Source organism: Episyrphus balteatus, chromosome 1 (genome assembly GCF_945859705.1).
Source record: "Episyrphus balteatus chromosome 1, idEpiBalt1.1, whole genome shotgun sequence".
NCBI classification, from domain to species: Eukaryota; Metazoa; Arthropoda; class Insecta; order Diptera; family Syrphidae; genus Episyrphus; species Episyrphus balteatus.
This window is the reverse complement of record NC_079134.1, coordinates 43,371,310-43,393,439: the sequence shown is the minus strand read 5'-3', so window position 1 is coordinate 43,393,439 and position 22,130 is coordinate 43,371,310. Positions and strand designations below refer to the sequence as shown.

General features: G+C 30.4%; 1 protein-coding gene across 1 annotated transcript; it reads right to left on the bottom strand.

Moving 5' to 3' along the window:
- Positions 1 to 440: 440 nt before the first annotated feature.
- On the bottom strand, positions 441 to 21,907 carry LOC129905835 (uncharacterized). Its single transcript, XM_055981426.1, has 3 exons — positions 20,947 to 21,907; positions 1,351 to 1,431; positions 441 to 1,294 (listed from the first exon to the last, which is right to left on the bottom strand). The coding sequence occupies exons 1-3, from the start codon at positions 20,996 to 20,998 to the stop codon at positions 699 to 701; spliced, it is 729 nt and encodes a 242-aa protein (XP_055837401.1). The 5' UTR covers positions 20,999 to 21,907; the 3' UTR covers positions 441 to 698.
- Positions 21,908 to 22,130: the final 223 nt, after the last annotated feature.

Genomic DNA, 22,130 nt, shown 5'->3' with positions numbered 1-22,130 from the left:
TTTTATGTCATTAAATTCAGCATCAAAAAATACCTTGAAAACATGTGTCATATGATGATATTCGACAAACAATTTTTTTCAGTATATTTTTGACCTTCAGCCCCTCCCTCTTGTCCGCGAAAAAACACCCTTCCACCCAACTTTTTTTATAGAATTTTTTTGTACTTGGTTCTTATCCCAAAAGCAAACTTTTTGCCAAGTTTCATGAGTGGAACATTTTTTTTTTATTTCTTGATTTTATGTACCTACTATTTTACCTGTACTAACAAACAGCCGCTGAAATGACCTAGTATCGAAGTAAAATTAAATTTAAATTTTATCATCTAAATCCAAATATTAAAGAAATACAAAGAACATAAACATAAACTTACTTAAGACACCATAACATTTATTTACATTTACATATTCCTATAAGTACATTTATAATCATACACATAAATAATAATAGTTTTCGTTTAAATATAAATAAGCATTTTTGTTTTAACAATTTAACATAAATTTATTCTTACATACAAAAGCGTATTTAAGTAATTTCTAAATTTTACAAGAAGGTAAAGATTTGTCTAATTTTTTTATTAAAAAACGATAGAAAAAAAATTCACAAATTTTGCCTATCAAATCAAGCATCTTCATTATAATAATTACACAAATTCACAACCCACCCTAAGTAACTATTTCAAGTCTGTCCATTTTTGTCGTTACTCCAATTCAACATCCATAAGTTCTTCTGTAATTTCACCTTTCGTTTTTCTCGCTGAAACTGCTTGTCGCGTTGCCACAATATTTAACCTACTCGCTATTGATGCTATTTCGTTTAACTTCTCCTTACTTAAAGGCTGTGGAGTTGTTGTATCTTCTACAACAATTGGATCCATAGTAGCCATTTTGTAGAGTTGTTGTAATTGTTTTAACGATGATTCTGGAACTATTGGTGCTGTTTTAACATATCCCTTTTTTGTTATTTCATTTATCGAATTTTTATTTTGATATTTGCTAGAATTTGGCGAATCATTCCGTTTCTTTGTTCCCGTCCATTCACCGAACCATTCTCTTAACCAACTATAATCATTAGGAGATGGTGTTGTTGTTAAAGGACGAGGTGTCGTCGTTGTTGTTGTTGTTCTTCGAATTTGTCTGTAGTCATTTTGATTGACCTGACGTTTACTATTCGAACTATCATCATCTTGATTCATACCAATTGGTCGAGTGTCCTTTTGAGGACCAAGTTCAACTACAACTTGAAAGTCGGCATGTTCACCCAAACGGAATCCAAATCCAAGTCGAGAATCGGTTCCTAAAGAAGGAGTAATAGATTTAGTTTTGATGTACAAATTTGATAATGCAGCTTACCTTTTCTAATTGGAGGAATATTTGAGTAGACTAGAGATAAAATAGATGGAAGTTCCTGGGGGACAATCAGTGCTTGTGTTACTGGAAAGTAAAAAAAAACGAATTAGTACCTTGTTTTTAGTATCTATTTATATTTGAAATTAATTAATTTTAAAATTTAAATTTAATTAAATTTAAAAATTAATATAGGTAAATGTTAAACCTACAATATTTATTGTAAAAGAAGTGGAAAATTAAAAAAATTGTCTTTAAATACTCCTGAAAAACTTTGCATACTCAAATTTTCTTAAATCTCTGGTTTGACTGCAATGGTCAATGAAAATAAATTGCACGACTGGGGTCGCACGTACTTGCTCTTATGCTTAAAGTAACTATAATGTTAAAGCTTTTTATTCAAGAAATTTAAAATTTGATATTCTGAAGAAATTTCATAAGTAGTATAAAAAAATTAAATCTGTTTTTATAATTAATTAAACTCCGTTATAAATTATCTTAAAAAAAAAAAAATGCCATTTTATTTCTTGTATAAAAAGGTATTTTTAGAAAAAAATTTTCGAAAATTGTAGGAGCCGTTTTTTTAAAAAATAATTTTTTATTTATAAAATTTTTTTAACATTTTTCAAAAAAAAAGTTGGTATGCCATTTTGAAGAAATAATTAATTTACACATAAAAACTAAATTTCAAAATTTTTCATTGATCCGTTTTCAAAAAATTGATTTTTCAAAAAAAAATTTTGAAATATTTTTTAAAAAACCAAAAATGCGTTTTTTGAAAATTTTCTAAAATTTTAATATTACCTTTACCTAATCGCTTTTGTATAAAAATTTTCATTTAAATCGGGTTATTGTTGTACGAGATATTCAGAAACGAAAAAAACCGTTCTATGACAGGTACCGTTAATAACGGTACAAAAAATATTTTTTTTATTTTAAAAGTTGGCTCTTATGTGTAGTACTACACACAAAAATTTTAATCAAAATCGTTAGAGCCGTTTTTGAAAAAAATTAACTTTTCTATTTCCGTTATATGGCAGGTACCGTTAGTTTTGGTCATAAAAAAAAAATTTCAATTTCCCCTCTAGGGAATCACCAAAAACTGCTAACTACCAAGTTTGAAGAAAATCACTTCACTCGTTTAGGCTGCAGCTCCAGATAGAGACAGACAGACAGACAGACAGACAGACAGACAGACAGACAGACAGACAGACAGACAGACAGACAGACAGACAGACAGACAGACAGACAGACAGACAGACAGACAGACAGACAGACAGACAGACAGACAGACAGACAGACAGACAGACAGACAGACAGACAGACAGACAGACAGACAGACAGACAGACAGACAGACAGACAGACAGACAGACAGACAGACAGACAGACAGACAGACAGACAGACAGACAGACAGACAGACAGACAGACAGACAGACAGACAGACAGACAGACAGACAGACAGACAGACAGACAGACAGACAGACAGACAGACAGACAGACAGACAGACAGACAGACAGACAGACAGACATACAGACAGACAGACAGACAGACAGACAGACAGACAGACAGACAGACAGACAGACAGACAGACAGACAGACAGACAGAATTGCCGGACCCACTTTTTTGGCATTCTCCATCATTGTAATGTCATGTAAAATTGTTATCTCGAGTTCGATTTTTTTTACGAATCCTAAACTTGCCCTATAGCACCTATATCGCAAGTAAAAAAGGTGTATGGCGTATGAGTACTTTTTTTGCACGAAAAAATTCTTTCGCCCACAACATAAATTTTCTACAAACAAATATTTCGTTAAATGTGATATACACATAACAAAGGTTTCATAAATCTAGTGGATGGCTTTAAAAGTGATCATTACATTCAAATCTTTTTCATTAAAAATGTGATAATTTTTTTGTTTAACTGCATTTTAGCTAATAAAAGAAGACCATTGTAAAGCGTGCAAATAATCGCATTATTTACTTCCTCTGCATACAGTTTTTGCATCTTCAATAAAAGAAGAAAGCCAGAATGTCATCTTTACATGCGAACTAAAAAACTATCTTTTATCTAAATTACTTGCAACCGCAAGCATTACAGACAACGCACGATTTGTGGAACTAATAGTGTGAACTCTTAATGGCCATTATTTTCTATTGAACAAATATTTTTGTTTGTTGATGTTTCTTTTAAAGGAAAAATACAAAAACAAATCGAGTTTTTTTTGTCGATCATTGTGTTGTTCGTTTTATTATTCTCTTTTTCTTAGTTTTTTTTTTTATTTATTTTTGTGGTAGTATGTAGATAGAGCACAAAAAAACTATATTGCACATAATTAACAAATATCTTTTTACAAATTACAATACAGTTTACTGTTGATCAGTTGCAACAACAATAACAACAACGTAACTTATCGAAGTATCTTTTATTATTTCTTTGAACGTTTGAACTGCGATACAAATCAAGTTTTGTTTTTGTTTTACCATGTAATATATAGAAAATGACTTATAGTCTGGAAGATAGAGTTATAAATAAAAAAAAAATATTTTTAATTGGTCTATAATATTATTTTGTATAAATTTAAATCGTTAATTTTATTATTATATGGTCTTCAGATTAAGTTGATGTAAAATTACTTGTAGCCCAATTGCCCAATTTTATTACTACTTTGAAAGTTTGAACTGCTACAAATCAAGTTTTATTTTTTTTTTTTACATGTAATGCGTAGTTAATGACTTATAGTCTGTGATATATAGTTAACCCTCTGTCGGCACACGGGTGCGAATTTGGCAGGACAAAAATAAAAAAATTACGATTTTTCAAAAAAGTTGTCACAAAAAAATCTCTTTATAAGGGTAAAAATATATTTTTTTGAAATTGTGAATGCAATATTCGAATTTCTCGGAAAATTCTACATCAATTTCATATATTATTCTCTGTAAAATATTGAGACCGAAAAAAGTTCTAGCGACATGAAAAAGTATAAACCAAATTCGCACCCGTGGTGTGCCTTATTACGTCACAAAAAAGAGGTGTGCCTTCAGAGGGTTAAGAATGAATAAATATTTTTAATTAGTCTACTATTGTTTGGTACAAATTTATATCTTAAGCTTTATTACTACACTGAAGAGCATAACGTTGCATTGGGCCTCAGATTAAGTGATGAAATTATTTTCTTGTAGCCTGATAATATTTTCAGTATTTAAACACATTGAGCCCTGATTTTTCCATCGTCAGTTAGACTATCAATCATCGTCAGAAGAATAGAATCAATATAAAAACATTTATTTAGGAATAAGCCTTCCTTAACTGGGGTTTATCTGACTAATGAAAAATTGGCTTTTACTTGAAAACAGATATATTTTTTTTCTTTTTAAACAAGCCTCTCTGTTTTTGTTAAATTGAAATTGCAATTGATACTGTTTTTGAAAACTCCACTAACAGAGCAAGTTTTTTAAATAATATAACAGACTAAAAGTATATTTTAATTCAAAATTCGAAATTGCACATAAACTGCATTTAATCGAAAACAAATAAGAATTGGTATGAAGTTACAAAATTCTGAGAGCCCCTAAGTTGCTCTTCAGCATTTTTCGTTTGGATCATATCTTTAGGGAAAATACACGAGTGGTTCAAATATTGAACCCGGAGTCCCGAAGGCAGTGCAAATGCTCTGCCGATCAAGGGAAACCGTAATCTGCAAAAAGCGACAAAGATTCAAGTGATCCACAGAGCAAAAGGCTTTCGGAAAAGCGAGAATTACAAGACAAGATACGTGATCAACACCGAAAGCTAGTCTTTATAATATAAAATAACACAGTTATAAAAAACACTACAGTAAAATGATACAGTGCTGTTCAGCAAAGTTCTTGAAATTCATGATAGCTGCTGGTTTTGTATTCACATTGAAGCGAATACGTTCAAATACAGAATCAAAGTTAATGTTACTATGAATAGAAGGAAGATCTTGAATCGTAAAAAATAAGCCAGGCACCTTATACCTACTTATAAACCTATTTTTCGGTATAATAATCATCATCACTTTTGTGATGACATATGGAAAATTTTAATTTTTTAAATGGGAGCGGGTCATAATTCTGCTTGTCAAAATTCTGTACGACAAAATTCTGTAGGGTCAAAATACTGTAAGACCATAATTCTGTACGTCATTATACTGTAAATACAAAATTCTGTACGTCAAAATACTGTATGAACAAAATACTGACTTGCAAAATTCTGTTTTGAAAAATTCTGTACGGCAAAATACTGTATTTTCAATACAGTATTTTTAAAGAAATATCCTTTGATAAAAAACACGAAATAGTAGCTTTAAATATAATTATTGACAGTAAAGTTGTAATTTTATACAAACATAATTATTAAAGTAAAAAATTAAATCAATTCTAGGAACACAAATCAAACTTTTCTTAAACATACAAAATACATTTCGTCGCCCGAGAGTTGTTTTGTCGTAAACGCCAAAATGGACTTTTTTAAACTGGATATGTAGTAATGGGTTTTATAACGTTCTCTTTTCATTTCTGTTATCAGATTTGTCCTATCGTTTACCGTTACTGAGATAATTAGTGTGCATTTTGTCGTATATCCACAAAATAAGCATTGGATTAGCGTTGGTTTGTCGTAAGCGCCAACTTTTGGCGTTTACGACAAAAATTCTATGTATTTTTCAGCTTTTTTTTCTTCAGTATTGGTTTGTCGTACGTCGTACAAAACCGATACGGTAGAAAATTTCGAAAGAAATTTTAAAATTGTTTTTTCTTACATGTTTGTATATATCCGAAATAGAATGTAAACAGATATAATATACCTACTAGAAAAGTATTTATTGAATATAAGGACTTCATGTGCTATAGGGACAACGACTTTAAAAACTATGGGCTGCATTAAGCTCTGCGCTACTTGAGGTTTTGCTTTATTCCTAGAGGTACAAGGAAGAAAAAAGTGCATTTCAGAGACATCTCAAATGTTGTGTTTAATTAATGGTTCTTGTCGTTTGTTCCTGCCGCAAGTATCTTGACCTCATCCTCGGTCGCAAGAACCGATCTGACACAATATGGAAGTGGGTGTGGCTCATAAATATTATTGTTTTGTTATTGCACCCGCTCGCAAAAACACCTGCTGGTCGAAAATTATTTTTTTAAGGCGCCATTGTTCTTCGCGAAAAAAAGGTCGCTGTTTTATTGTTTTATTGCTGTACACTTATTGATCTTGTATCGAGCACAAAAGAACAACAAGTCGACCGTCGGTCGCGGGCGGCGCTTCGTTCTAGCGCGCTGTCTTGAAGTGAAAAAAGGTCGCGGTTTTATTGTTTTATTTGTTGTTTCTTTCATGTTTCATAGTCATAGAATGGCTTTTAGTTTTTGTTAAAAAAATTTTTTTTTAATTTTTTTTTTCCATGTTTATGGTCATATTTATTGTTTTATTCTTTGTTTTTAATCTATTTATTTTACTACTATGTAATAAGAAACTATTTTTTAAATGTTTAATTAATAAATAAAAACGAACTGTGAAATTTGAAAATTTACTTTTTTATTTGTCTTGGTATTGGAATGTCGTACGTGCGCCTACTTTGTCGTACGTGTATGGGATGGAAAAAAAGTTGATTTTGGTGGCGTTTACGACAAACTGATTTTGGGTAAAAACCCCGATAATTTGAAAGCCAAACTAGATGTGACAATTTTGACAACATAAATATAAAGAAGATATCGCACAAAATATTCTATTAAAAATTGAAAAAAATCTATCGGCCAGTTTTTTTTTTATAGAAGCTCAAACCTTAAAATGCGATTTCCCAAAATTCCAAAATTGGCGTATACGACAAAACAATTCTCAGGCGACGATTTTACGAAAAAATGTCAAAATCAATATAAATTTAATTTTTTTTTCAATCAGTTTTAGGTATGCAACGTGGTTTAATTCAGATTGTTTTTTTTAAATAGTGTAGTTTTGTTTTCTCTCTCTTTTTTCCGTAGCTCCTAATAAAGTACCTAGATTAATCAGCATTAGAAGCTTGCCTCTTTATTAAGTTGATCTCTTAGAAATTCATAGTAAACCCTCTTTTAAATATATCTGTATTTCAAAATTCTGTAAAAATGCTGTAAAAAATATCGTTTTGATAATGTAAAAAAGTGCGCCCTCACTTTTTTACATTATCAAAACGATATTTCTTACAGCATTTTTACAGAATTTTGATATACAGAATTTTGATGTACAGAATTTTGAAATACAGTATTTTGACCAACCAGAATTTTGCAATACAGAATTTTGACTTTCAAAATTTTGTTCGTACAGCATTTTGCACATACAGAATTTTGACATACAGTATTTTGGCATACAGTATTTTGAATACAGAATTTTGCAACATACAGAATTTCGACCCCAACCCTTTTTAAATGTATCATAATAACGTATAAAACCGTATAATAAAACCAATCCTTATCCTCGTTATAAACATATGGAGTTATTGCCTCATATTTGACCAAATTCGAAAAAAAAAATTCACCAACATTTTTCGAACAGTACTGGTCTTTAGGTACCTTGGCCCTTAGTAATAGACCCCAATTTATCAAAAGTCGAATTTAACAAACAAATTAATGGTAATAAAACATTTGTCTAGCTTTAATTGGCTTAGAAGCAGTTCACCTATAACTAAGTCGATTTTAAAATCATAGCACTTTTTTATTTTGAAAGTGAAATGTATTTTTTATTTTTGTTTTTTAAATCAAGCTTCACTTTACTTACTAAGGGCCCTTAACTTTGTGTAACTTTAGGTGAAATTTTTTTTCTTTTTATATAAAATGTCGCACATGAGCATATTACTTGGGAACGCAACTCAAATGCTAAAAAGTAATTTATTTTTGTTTTTTTTTAGCGAAAATGTATGATATTTGATTTGAGTTAAAGGCTACTATAGACATCAGATTTTTGAATTTCAAAACTGACAAATTTATTCATGTGAGAAATTTTCCTTTAGAAATGAGTTAGGTACCACGTAGATGTTTCCATTTTAATGCGGTCAAGTCCCTATTTTTCATTTTCGGTACGACCTCTCAATACATTTGCATTAATAAGCCTTAATGACACCACGCATAGTTTCTTTTTACATAAAATCCTATTTTATTAAAATCGTCGAAGTTGTTTTAGAAACTAAGAAGATTTAAGGAAATCGATCTAGCGATTGCCATATTTTATTTTTGAAGCATCCCATTTAAATTAAAAATCTACGTCAAATACCTATCCAAGATGCAACTTTGTCTCCCGAACTATAAGAGATTTTAATATAAGTTACTTTTATGGTATTTCTTCCACTCTCGATCTCGATGCTCTGCATCACCTGAGTACCTGAGTGTTGGTGGTGATGGTTAGTATTATGCATTATGTAATTTTTCTACAGGTAGGTATATATTACTCTCTGAGTGAGTCGGATTGGAATTTCTCATGGAATTGAAGTCAACTTTTGCGGTTCATTATGAAATATTTTATGCTTAGCCCAAAATAAAGGCGTTGACGTGAGCTGAGTCAGTGGGATGGTTCGGGTTTTTTTTTTTTGTTTTCTTGTCAAATTGATTTTATCAATAAACGCATAATTTACACCAAGGTGACAAGCATATTATAAATTTCATTAATAGCTAGCCGAAGACAGCATTTTAAAAGTTTTGATTTAATGATAAGAACGAGCCAAAGCCTGAGGCTTTCTTAATTTATGTACCTTACATAGAATTACACTGAATATCATTCATTTAGAGCTTAGGCTCTTTATTTTAGGGCCTTAATATTCACAAAAAAAGATAAATTGAAAATGGTTACAAAATCTGTAGTCCTTCGCTCTAACACATTTGAGGTCCGATTTTTTTTTTTTAATAAAAGTAAAATTCTTTTTAGCATTTAAGAATTCCCTTCAAAAGGCTTTATAGCTCCAAGATGCTGCCTATAATGATAAGCTCTGAAAATCAAAGGTCATAACTACCACAATCGTTATACTTAATCTGATTTCCTTCAAAAAACAAAACATACAAAATAAACATTTCAAAGTTTTTCATTTGCAATTAAAATTAAAAAAAAAAAGTTATAAAATTGTAAATGATAAAAAGAGAATTGTATGTATAAATCTATGAACGATATAAACAATCATTGAACTTGCTGACCTCCTGGAAACATCAAACTTTTAGTTGCGGCAATTTGTTGGCAAGCAAAATAGATTTTGTTGTTTTTATTTATTTATTTTTTTTTTTTGCAACTAGGTTGATGAACGTTTGTGTGTCATTGTGTTGATTGAAGGTTTAACTAAATCTCTAACTAGTTTAACAAAAGAGATATAGATATTTTTTCTATTAATATGCTGCCAACAAAAATACTGCGACTACGCATTTGTGAACAAGTTTCTTTTTGTTTTGTTGATATCTTTATAGTTATCTATGATTTAATGCTTATAAGAGTAGTAAGCTTAGTATAATTAATTGCCATTATTTGAAAATGGATATAAAAGCGAACAGAATGGTGATTCTATAAAAAATATGGATTTTGTCTTTTAAGCCTTTCGAACCCAAGCTATGAAAATTAATACTAAAAAAATGTTTTTTTTCGGTATTATCGGGTCAAAAACATCACAACTAAGTAATATGAATAGCAAAAAGTTATTTTCCAAAATAATAAATAGCAAAACTAATGTGTTTTTCTCATGAAACATGTAAGTAACATGCACTGCCTATGACCACCAAAAAAAGTCGGAGAACTGAGAAAATAACTTTTTATGAAACTATAATGTATGCTTCTTCTTCTAAGCAAAAAAACAAAACACTTTCTGCATTAACATTTTTTATATCTTTTTTTCAAAATTATGACCATATATAAAATTTTTTTTTTTTCTTTCTCGACAAAAAAAAATTAAAATTAAAGGTATGATATTTGACTAACTTTTTGTAATAATCCAGTAACTAGGCATTATTATCTTTCAATTAAGCCATATTTACCTAAAAAATTGTTTAATTTAATATTTTTTACGAATTTTTAAAAAAAAATGTTACATGAGAGTAACGCTGGGTCCGAAAGGGTTAAACAAATAAGCTATGAGTTCTTTCTTTTAAACTTCATACATTCTGACAGCGGTGCAACTATGCTGCCATCCCAGTAGATCTAATACACTTATTGCTAAAGGTTAATCTACTGCCACTTAATCCATTATACTGCGCATTTTAAAATCAAAATTCAAGCTTATTAATGCCCACACACCTTTTGGAAGTTGTGATTAGTACTTCAGACAAGAAACAGAGATTTTTTGTTTTGGTTTTATAAATCAGTGCTGCGTTAACTTAAGGATGCCCACATGTTCTTGCAAATAGTAGGACTCAACCTTATCAGTGTGCTAAAAAATAAATGCTTTACAGACCTTTCTTAATTCTTACTGAAGAAGAATATAAATTGGTAGACAATTTCAAAAACTTTGAATCTTAATGGAACGTCCCCAAGGATATGATATATTTTGCTGACGGAAACATTGGAATTTGAGAGAATGGTGCAGTGGCATGCTTCCTACTTCATTCTTCCAGTTAAGTTAGCCCAAGTCTGAACTCAAGAATTTGTCGCAGTCCGGCTTCAATAAGAGTTCTGCAATGAACGTTTCCAATTCAGATTTCAACAACTTTGATAAATAGATTGAGGTACAGATGGATTTTTATGGTGCTAATTGTGCCCTTAGAATGCAGAAAGAAATATGAAAGGTAAGACAAATTGAGATTGAAGTAAAATGTAAAACCAAGACATTTATTTAGGCTTATTACAAACTGGGGTTTTAACTTTTTTATGGCCTGACAAAACAGCAGTACGGATAAAAATAGCAGTGCAAATAAAATAACACAAAAATTCATACAAATCCGTCAAATTTTTGTTTTTCTCAAAAACTACACACATTTTGCACTTAATCAACGAGTTTTTGGATTGGATCTCGAAAACAGTTGAAGGCAGAAGATACAAATCATCACTTACTGTATTATTTGGCGCTAGTCACTTATCTTTTTGGCAATTTTAATGATGACTCTCCTATTTCATTGTTTTTTAGCTACCAAAGCTGCCATTTTCGCCCATGGACGGTCTCTCCCCAGTCATATCATATCTGATGTTAAAGAATATTTTTTATTTAATTTTATCTTTACGACTCCTTCTTTCGCAGAAAATACTTTTGAATATTCACTTTCTATTATAGAAAAAGAAAAGTTAAAAATTTTAATTTTTTCAGTGTTAAAAACACTAGTGACTTTTCACATGAACGATAAAAATTTGATGAAAAATCACAAAATTTACCGTAATTTTTCGGCGTATCCTCATCTTTGAGGATGATGTGTAACGCAATTTTGTAAAAAAAATCGTCATAAAATTATAAAACATTTTTTGCAACACAATTCACCAGAGCAAGTAAATCAAGTCGTGCATTTTATTTTTATTTGCAGTAAGAACGTTTATTCGATGAACCAACTTTCGAGACAGCCGTGATAAAAACAAGACTTTTCAAAATTTAAACGAGCAATAAAGTGAATGATTGCTTTGTGTTTTTTTTTTCGTTATAATAGAAAAACCAAGATATACACTGGATAAAATATTTGTGGCATCAGTATGTCTTTTGTTTGCTGAGCAAAGCTGAGCTTTGACTTCTTTCAAAGGCTTTTTACTGAAACATCTTTTTGATTACTTTTACCAATTCTTATTTCTGTCTCTTCCTTTGTATCCTTGGCTACTTTCCGCGGCTTCTTAGATGTAAAAGTTGAGCAGTAAACACACATAACATAATAAACCATTTAATTTTGTCCCCAAAAACTTATTTTTGTATTTTTAAATTTCCAAAAAAAATAAAATGATCCACTTTAAAATAAAAACCAACTTTTAATTCCAAACTGATTTCTTAACCTTCCAAACTTAATCAAATGCAATAGAGCATTTTAATTATTTTCACACATATATTTTTTTAATTTTTTAAATTCAAATTTCATAGATTTAAAAATCAAAACTATACCTGACCATCTCAATGAATAAATTTATTTTTATCTATTAATTGTTCCATTAGCGAAAACAATAATAATTGACACAGTGACTTGCGTCTACCCAATTAAATCTCATTGCTCAAACCATGAACGTTGACTCGAGCACCGACACAGACAAATTAAATAAATTAAAATGCTTTAACTACTGCAGCAGCAATATGTTACTTAATCAACTTTAACCATAAACAGCTAATAAGTTAAAACGCACGTTTTATTCTTTAGGTTGCCTTATGTACGAGTATATTAAGACAAAAGAAAAAAAAAAATATTTATGCTAATTGAGTTTGCATGTAATGGGCGATAGGAAATAATATTTATTCAATTCAAATGCTTTAAGATTTTACAGTGGATCATAATAAAATTCAATACAAAAATACCATTCAACAATAAAACAATAACAATATAGGAAGTTCAAATTAACCGAGGTTGGGAATTAATTTTATATAGAGACAAAATGCATAAATCGATAATATTTACATTTCTGAGCGAAGGGTATCAAAGAATAAACTATTCAGCCTTGACACGAACCGCATATTTTTGGGCTTCCAAGAGAGTCAACCAAAACCGGCATGCATAATGTGCGAGATTAAGATGCCTAGACGTGAGGTACGTGTGTTTCATTTAGTAAGCGAGCTGGTGGCAATTAAGATATGAATATGTTTTAATTTTAGTTGATATTCTACATCTTGTCATTCAACTTATGAATACATTATTATATAGGCATATATGTACATATTTAATGTTGTTTTCAATTTATCAAAAATAAGTGTCGAATTTAAGTTCAAGAGATCAGGGATTATTCTGTAAATTTAACGATTTAGTTGATTAATTGCAAGTAGACCTATAATAAAAAAAAAATTCGAATACAATATCTTGTATAACTAAAATGAAAAACGTTTAAAACTTCAATTTAGAACCACACTGAATCTTTCTTTTGAAGGCTTGATCATAACTAAAAAAAAAATCACACGTGGTAGAAGTGAAACCTTAAAAAATCATTTTTCTTGCAAAACAAAATCGAAAAAGTCTACCTTTTTTTATTCTATCACCTACCTATAATAATTTTTATATCATAGCTTATTGTTTCAGCTCAAAATATTTAAATCGACCATATCTATACAACATCTACAAAAAGAGCTAGAATTTTTTGAACCCAATCAATTTTTTCATCAAAAAAGTACAAAAATCAATCTTTTTTCTCCCATTAAATCTATTTTTTTTTTAAATGACAACCTATGATAAATTTTATATCATCTGAAATCTTATTTCACTTTTTATATGACGTATCAATCATATTTCTACCATGCCTACAAAAAAAGTAAGATTTTTTTAAATCCAACCATGTCGATATTTCAAACTGAGATAACCGTGCTTTCTACACTGGTGGCAGGTCATCGGAAACTACAGATCTCCACAGGTGTTTTGAGGTATTTTTCAATTTTTTTCAATTTAAGATTGTGTAACTTGTAGAGCACGTATTGTTATGTGTGATATATCAAATAAAAGGTTATTTTATCAGCATGCGTATTAAAGTTCAATCAGATTTGTATGTGCACCAGATCAAAAGATATAACGTGTGTAGAAAAAGAACATCTTTGTACCGTTATCTCAGAATTTTGAATATGAAATTAATTGAAATTTTGTACAATTATAGTTTATTTGATTACCTATCTACAGTACAAATTTTATTTATCTATCTATTAAAACAAAAAAGTTATAACAAGTTGAAGTCGTGTCACGTTTTCGTTTCATCTTGTTTCAAATCACTACGATACTAAAGAAGTTTTCACTTCAAAATGTTTCAATAGAAATAACTTTCATTTTTAGCGAAGAGAAAAGGAAAACTTAGGTGACACAATCCATTAGTGAAACCATGTGCGATGTTTATTACAAGCATTTCTTTCTAAAAACGTCTCAAAATATCTAGAATTCTCTTCCTTGAAAAAAACAGCCATTCACAAAAAATATTTATTTAGTATCTATCAACATTCTTCGTCCTATCCCAAACGGCCTAATTTTTTGGTAACTATGATAAAAGTAGCGTTGTTCCCAAAGTTCATTTGTTAGTACATATATTGAAATAAGCACACTTCCATACATGAAATACTTATCACATTTTAAATTTTTGGTTTCATCTCTAGATTTAACCTTATTCCTAAATTTAAATCCTATACAATTCAAATTGAGATTTTGCAATAATCCTTTCTCTTCAAAATTTGTAATACTGTTTCATCTAAAATAAAATGCACGACTGGGGTCGCACGAACTTGCTCTTAGAGTTAAAGTTGCTTAAATTTTTAAGACTTTTTATATAGAAATTTGGAAAAAAAAATAAAATTCGTTTTTTTAAAAAAATGAAATAAAATCTGAAATTAAATTGCCCTCCAAAACAAGTATGCAGTTTTGATTGATATATTAACATGCATTTTTAGAAAAAAAATTTTCAAAATCGTTAGAGCCGTTTTTTAAAAAACTAATTTTTTATAAATAATTTTTTGGAAAAAAAGTTTTAAAATAAAATTGGTATGCCATTTTGTAGAAATCACTAATCAACATCTAAAAACAAAATTTCAAAAAAATTCAATGTCCCGTTTTCGAAAATTTGATTTTTCAAAAAAAAATTTTCAAAATTTTTTTAAAAATCCAAAAATATTTTTTTTTTAATTTTATTTTTGGCTTATATTTAGATTATATAAATGCTTCTTTACAAAAAGTTTCGTTGAAATCGAATAAGCAGTTTCGGAGATAATCGGATTTGAAAAAAGCGGTTCTATGGCAGGTACCGTTAATAATGATTTTCAAAAAAAATTTTTTTCATTGGAAGATAGACCTTAGCTTAAAACTAACATTTGAATTTTTTAAACAAAATCGTTGGAGCCGTTTTCGAGATATTTCAATTTTACTAAAATCGGTATATGACAAGTACCGTTATTTTTGGTCCAAAAAAATTAATTCCAAAAACCCCTCTGGAGAGTCGCCAAATAACGCTACATACCAAGTTTGACATTAATCGGTCCATCCGTTTAGGCTGTAGCTCCTTATACAGACAGACAGACAGACTGACAGACTGACAGACTGACAGACAGACAGACAGACAGACAGACGGACTTCCGGGACCCACTTTTTTGGCATTGTCTACCATCGTAATGTCATGGAAAAATGTTATCTCAACTTTTTTTTTTTGTACGAATACATAACTTGATATATAGTACCTATATCGCAAGTAAAAATTATAGAATTATTTAAATCGTAATTCCCATATGACAAAATCTAAATTTTGAATAAGATTTGTAGGCATGTCTATAATTTATATCGCTGATTTTGCAGGTGGCCATGGCACAGAGGAATAGATGGATGACTTCAGAGCCAGACATCGTGGGTTCAAACCCAGCGGTCGGCTCAGAAGTTTTTTCTAAATCGCCAGCTTAACTGAAGCCACCTGTGCGATAACATGAGACAATTTTCAACTATGTCTCCTCCTCTGTGCCACGTAGTTCAGTGTTGTATGTTCTTCTCTCGTTCTTTCTCTCTTTGTCTTTCTGTGTTGTATTAATGTCTTGTGTTGTATCAGCAAAATGGACCTAGATTCCGAAGCTGCAGTGTTTCTAGTCCGGAGATTTATCTTCAGACTAGTTTAATATGTAATGTAATGTAATATCGCTGATTTTTTGGGACTTATCACAGATTTTTTCCGTTTCCCCAAAAATCACTCTGTGTCAGCTTAAATATGTTTTAAATATTGTCTTGATTCATGAGGGCCATTTTTGTCACAGTTTTTTTTCCAGGTAATTACGTCTTTTAAATTCATGAACTCCGGCTGCACTCACAAATAAAATGCACGACTGGGTCGCACGTACTTGCTCTTGTAGTTCAAAGCATCTTTATCTTAAATATCTATTGGAAATTTAAGATTTTGTGAAGAAAAAAAAAAAATAAAAACAAAAAAAAAATCGAAAGTTAAAAAAATTCAATTTTTTAAAAATTTTTTGAAAAACTTTTTTTTTAAATTTTTTTTTACATTTTACACTTCAACACCTATGATGTCTGTAAATTTTGAAAAAATTGACTTATGCTTTGATGAAATACACTCCGCTTCAACTGAATAAGCACACAAATTTTCAAAGGTATTTTTTCCATTTTTTCCTAAGATTGAGCTTTCATGTAACATTTGATGATGTTTACAGTTAGCTTACGATGTTGAGAAACCAAATCAGAAAGAATAATTCTCAAAGTACCGCTATTTTTTTTCGTGTTCTCTTACAAAGCGTCCCATATGGAAAAATGCAGTTTTTTTTTGCGTCAACTGAATAGACACACGGTCTTTCAAGGTCAATATCTTCGTTGTTTATGAGAGTTTTGAGGTGTTTGGCATACCAAATCAAAGGTTGAAATGTTCTCAGTGAGATATTGTCATTTAATTAAAATTTAAAAAAAGTAGTAGATTCAAAGCTTTGAATACTGTCGACAGAGCTTAAATTAATTTGCTAAGGGAACAAGTACTGACCGGGTCTGCTATAGCTACCAAAATTGATCGGAGTTTTAGTGTGTTGCCTATTCGTACCTCAAAAATAAAAGTTCGTACAGGAAAAATATGAATTAAGGTAAAAAACGGCAAAAATAGCAGTTAATCGACGAGAAATTTTGAGATCTGCCTCCAATTCATTTGACTCTGGGGCAAAAATCAAACAAAAAACTGGTGTTTCTGCAAGTGTTTCAACACTCCGCAGAGTAATTAACAGCACGGATCATTTTAACCCATTAAAAGTCCAAAAGAAACCAACTTTAAACAAGCAACAGAAAGGTATTCGTTTAGAATTTTCTAGACTCCATATGAGCTGGAAAAATGAGTGACGCAAAGTGGTTTTTCTCATTTGAAAAAGTTCAATTTTGATGGATTCATAATTGAAGTCATCGGAGCCATCAAAATTGACCTTTTTCAAATGAAAAAAACCACTTTGCGTCACTCATTTTTTCAGCTCATATGGAGTCTAGAAAATTCTAAACGAATACCTTTCTGTTGCTTGTTTAAAGTTGGTTTCTTTTGGACTTTTAATGGGTTAAAATGATCCGTGCTGTTAATTACTCTGCGGAGTGTTGAAACACTTGCAGAAACACCAGTTTTTTGTTTGATTTTTGCCCCAGAGTCAAATGAATTGGAGGCAGATCTCAAAATTTCTCGTCGATTAACTGCTATTTTTGCCGTTTTTTACCTTAATTCATATTTTTCCTGTACGAACTTTTATTTTTGAGGTACGAATAGGCAACACACTAAAACTCCGATCAATTTTGGTAGCTATAGCAGACCCGGTCAGTACTTGTTCCCTTAGCAAATTAATTTAAGCTCTGTCGACAGTATTCAAAGCTTTGAATCTACTACTTTTTTTAAATTTTAATTAAATGACAATATCTCACTGAGAACATTTCAACCTTTGATTTGGTATGCCAAACACCTCAAAACTCTCATAAACAACGAAGATATTGACCTTGAAAGACCGTGTGTCTATTCAGTTGACGCAAAAAAAAACTGCATTTTTCCATATGGGACGCTTTGTAAGAGAACACGAAAAAAAATAGCGGTACTTTGAGAATTGTTCTTTCTGATTTGGTTTCTCAACATCGTAAGTTAACTGTAAACATCATCAAATGTTACATGAAAGATCAATCTTAGGACAAAATTTACAAAATACCTTTGAAAATTTGTGTGCTTATTCAGTTGAAGGGGAGTGTATATGGACTTAAAAAACATGTCAATTTTTGAAAAATGGCAACGCCATATTTCCGCTCTTGGCATTTTTTGAGAAAAACTAAAAACGCAGTTTTGTTGGAATCAATAAGAGTACTGCGCACACCAAATTTAAACGAAATCGTTAGAGCCGTTTTCGAGAAATTTGAAATACCTCGAAAACGTTATATGGGAGATATGCGTTAAATTGGAGATATTAAAAGAATAAAAAAAACTGACCTAGGGAATAACCTAAAAAGCATCTGTACCAAGTTTCAAGCAAATCCATCCATCCGTTTAGGCCCTAGCTCGATGTACAGATGGACCCACAGACGCACAGACGCACAGACCGACGGACGGCATGACGAAAACCACTTTTTTGATCTTCTCCATCATCGTAATGTTGGTTTTGATTAAAACCTCGATTTTTTTTTTTCTACACGAAACCAATACTTGCCCTATAGAGCAAGTAAAAAGTGTCACTTTCCACCTGAGCGTGCAAGCGAGAGCGCTTGATCGGCCCTAGAGTTGGTTTGTGTCACATGTAATTCTCTTCTTCTCCATGGGCCGATGCGTCTGAGTTGAAGAGAGACAGTAAAATGTAAAATTACCAATTAAGCACTTTATTTTGCGGTTTTAATTATAAGGTCACTGAGGTGTATGCGTAACTTTTGTTTTCGTACTAATTTGGAATTTCAACTCTTCTAATTTTAAATTATGCTGCTTAAGAAGAGTTTTAGTTATCAGTTCCAGGCCGTAGAATGGAAATAAAAGTTAATTTAGCTAACTTACATGAATTTTAAAAACTCTTGGTTTCTTAATCCTATAATGCCACAAATTCAACCTGCAGACTTTTGAAGTCTATATCATGAGCAATATAAGAAAGCACCTATCAAAAATTCCTACTCGAATGCGTTTCGCCCACATATGACAGTGGGCTCACAGTTAAATGCTATCATAGCCTTACTAAGATGCAAACTTTTAAAATTGAATTTATATATTCAATTACTCCATTCAAAACAAAAGTAAGTTTTAATTATTTTTTCTTTTGTTTCGTGATTCCAACTATTTTGTTCTAATACAGTGCTAGAAATATGACATGGAGGCCAATATATTGACGTTCTGACTAAATTTTGTTAACAAAAAGCCTAGGTAATTCAATTATCTAATGAAAGAAAAAAATAAGAAACCCTTATAACTAATGCATTTAAGATACAAATATTGATTTGCATATATTGTGAAAAAAATCAGAAATTTGTAAAATAATTATGAAGATAAAAGCCGTGTTTTATTGGTACTCAGTATTTTACTGAGTAAACATTTTATGCTTTTTACACCATCAATTGTATAATTTTTTTAATTTATTAATAATCCTCATTGTTTAAGGGTTAAAAATGTATAAGTTTAGAAAAAAAAATTTCTCTGTAAGACAACAAATAAAAAACTTAGCAATCATTTGTTGTTGTTTCCCGTGCAAAATTTTACTGAGCTAAATACTAAGTTACCAATAACACATGGCCAAAGACTTAGTGAGTTTGTTTTCAAACTGAAAAACCTTAGTTTAGCAAAAGTGATGAAAGAACTGCATTACCAGCAGCATTAAAACGAGGTTTGCAAAAATCACATATGGTTCAGAAGTTTATAATAATAATAGTAATAATTTTAACTAAAAAAATATCACTTATGATTTAATACTCTAAGCAACTTTTGAAATAAGAGGTACGTTATGTTTAATATGAAAAATTTTCTTAGAAAAAATTGTTATGCCAGTAAACCCACTCACTCATCCGTTTCAAAAACACTGATTTTTCAAAAAGAAATTTCGAAATTTTTAATCCAAAAATTATTCTTTCGAAATTTTAACATAAGGCTTATTAAACTGTTTTGGTTGAAATCAGTTATCACTTACAAGAAAGTTAGACATCAGTGGCCTATGCTGCAGCTCAAATAAAGGCAGACAGATAGAAAAACAGACACACAGACAGACAGAATTAAGAAATCCACTTTGTTTTTCATTCTCTATCATCGAAATGTCATGTCTGATTGTAATTTCAAGTTCTGTTTTATTTTCCGAAGCCTTAACTTGACCTATAGTTCCAATATCGCAAATAAAAAAAAAAAAAAACGAAAAAAAAAAATAGGTATATACCATTTAATTTCTATGTTTTTCAAAGAATTTAAGAAACAAAATATAAAATTGTTTGAACCGTAAAAAAATATTATTAATAAATTATAAATCCTACACTCTTTTCAAACTTAGTATGCAGTTCTGGTTTCTACATTCCAATGCTTAATTTTTCAAAAGCTCCAGTTTTGAAGTGAAACAAAATTAGTCCTCCAAAAACAAATAAAAACTCAAAATTATATGTAAAATCACGATTTCACTTTTGGTTTTCTGAAAAATGCCAAAAGGTATTCTTATTTCCTATTAAAAAATCTCTTTATAATGAAAATGTTGTTTTTTAGAACAATTTGTATTAGAACAAAAATTAGTGTCGAAGTAAATGAGATGTCAACGAAAAAGTCAACCCTAAAAACAATTCTTACCACGTCCATTTTAACATGTTCTTTAGGGATAGGACAAATATTGGTTTAGTGGTCTAAATAAAACTGCAAACTACATTAGGTACATATATATAAATAAAAATTAAGATATCTTTTAGCCTTGATGTCTGCCGCTAGCACCCTAACTAATATAGGTGATAAGTTTGTCGGTCATCATAAACGAAAACTTCAAAATTTTGTTGTCAGTTTGTCAATTTCATTGAAAAAAATTAAATCACTGCTCTAATTATTTAATTAATGTTTGAACTTTTAAGATACTTACTACTACTCAAGGTCATCAAGATAACCGCAACAAGAACACAGCATCGAAACATGTTTGCTTTGAACCAATTTCTGGCTTCGTTTTTGTATATCTTAAATCTTTGTTTGAATTTTTTTTTTTATTTAAATTAAAAAAAAAAATAAAAATAGTGTGAAACTAAAACACAAAATAGCTGAAATGAATTCTTATATATTTTTATTTTTTATCTTTTCGACTTTGATTTAAAATTCATTCATTTCCACATATACACACACATAGTCGTTTAAACGAATCAACAAAAAACCAACATAAAATATAAGATGATGATTAGAATGCGTGTTGCTTGTTTTTTTTTTTACTTTTTTTTATTTTTTATGTCACTCTTCAAATCACTCTCACTTTTCAAGAAATAGCAGCAACATTAGCGAGCGCGGTGCGGTGAGTTCAGGTGCTGCGAGCGCCGCGTATCGGTGCTTTTCAATCTGATGGTGACTAACCTTGTATAACATAACTTGAGCACACACGTAGGAATTCTCAATGAAACGTTGTTTTATTTTTTTATTCAAATTTGGATAAATTTATTAGTTGCAGTTGGTTTTTTTTTTTTGAAATTTCTTATCAAAAGTGGGATAATGGCTTTTAATTGTTTAAACTTTTTTTTTGGTTGTAAATGTATTGCACGAGAGGGAAGGTATAGAAAAATGAAAGTGAATCGTATTTTTTTTTTTTTTTTTGAAATTTTTATTTAAGGAGCGCGAAATCTGAATTCGATTGCGTGTTGTTTGCGATTTTTTTCATTGTGATTAATTTTTTTTTGAAAGACGTTGTGACGACTTGGTACAACGACGACAACGACGAAAATGTTAAGCGTCACGACAAGCGATAGAGAAGAAGTGTTTTGGCCAACTGACGTTACGGCCAAGTCGGACTCCGTTGCTGGTGGTTATGGGCTGCCTATCTACCTACTACATGAGCTCTGAGTTGAGATTTACTTTTGATATTCGGTTCGCTGTTTATTATTTTTTTTTTTTTATTTTTATAGGTATATTGTTGTAGTAGTGGTAGGGTTCGGTTCGGTCACTCTCTCTTTTTTTCCAATTTGCAGACATTATTGGGTGATGGAGGGCAGCTGTGGAAACGGCGGCGACTGGTTGAAGGGTAAGGTATATGTTAAGTATCATGAAAAATTCACGAATACAAATATT

What these genes read in the sequence shown, in the direction of transcription:
- LOC129905835 (XM_055981426.1), bottom strand. Translation starts at nt 20,998, where the DNA reads ATGTTTCGATGCTGTGTTCTTGTTGCGGTTATCTTGATGACCTTGAGT. An exon ending in CTTGATGACCTTGAGTAGTA is followed by an intron (nt 1,432 to 20,946) that starts GTAAGTATCTTA and finishes TTTACTTTCCAG; the next exon opens with TAACACAAGCACTGATTGTC. An exon ending in TATTCCTCCAATTAGAAAAG is followed by an intron (nt 1,295 to 1,350) that starts GTAAGCTGCATT and finishes CTCCTTCTTTAG; the next exon opens with GAACCGATTCTCGACTTGGA.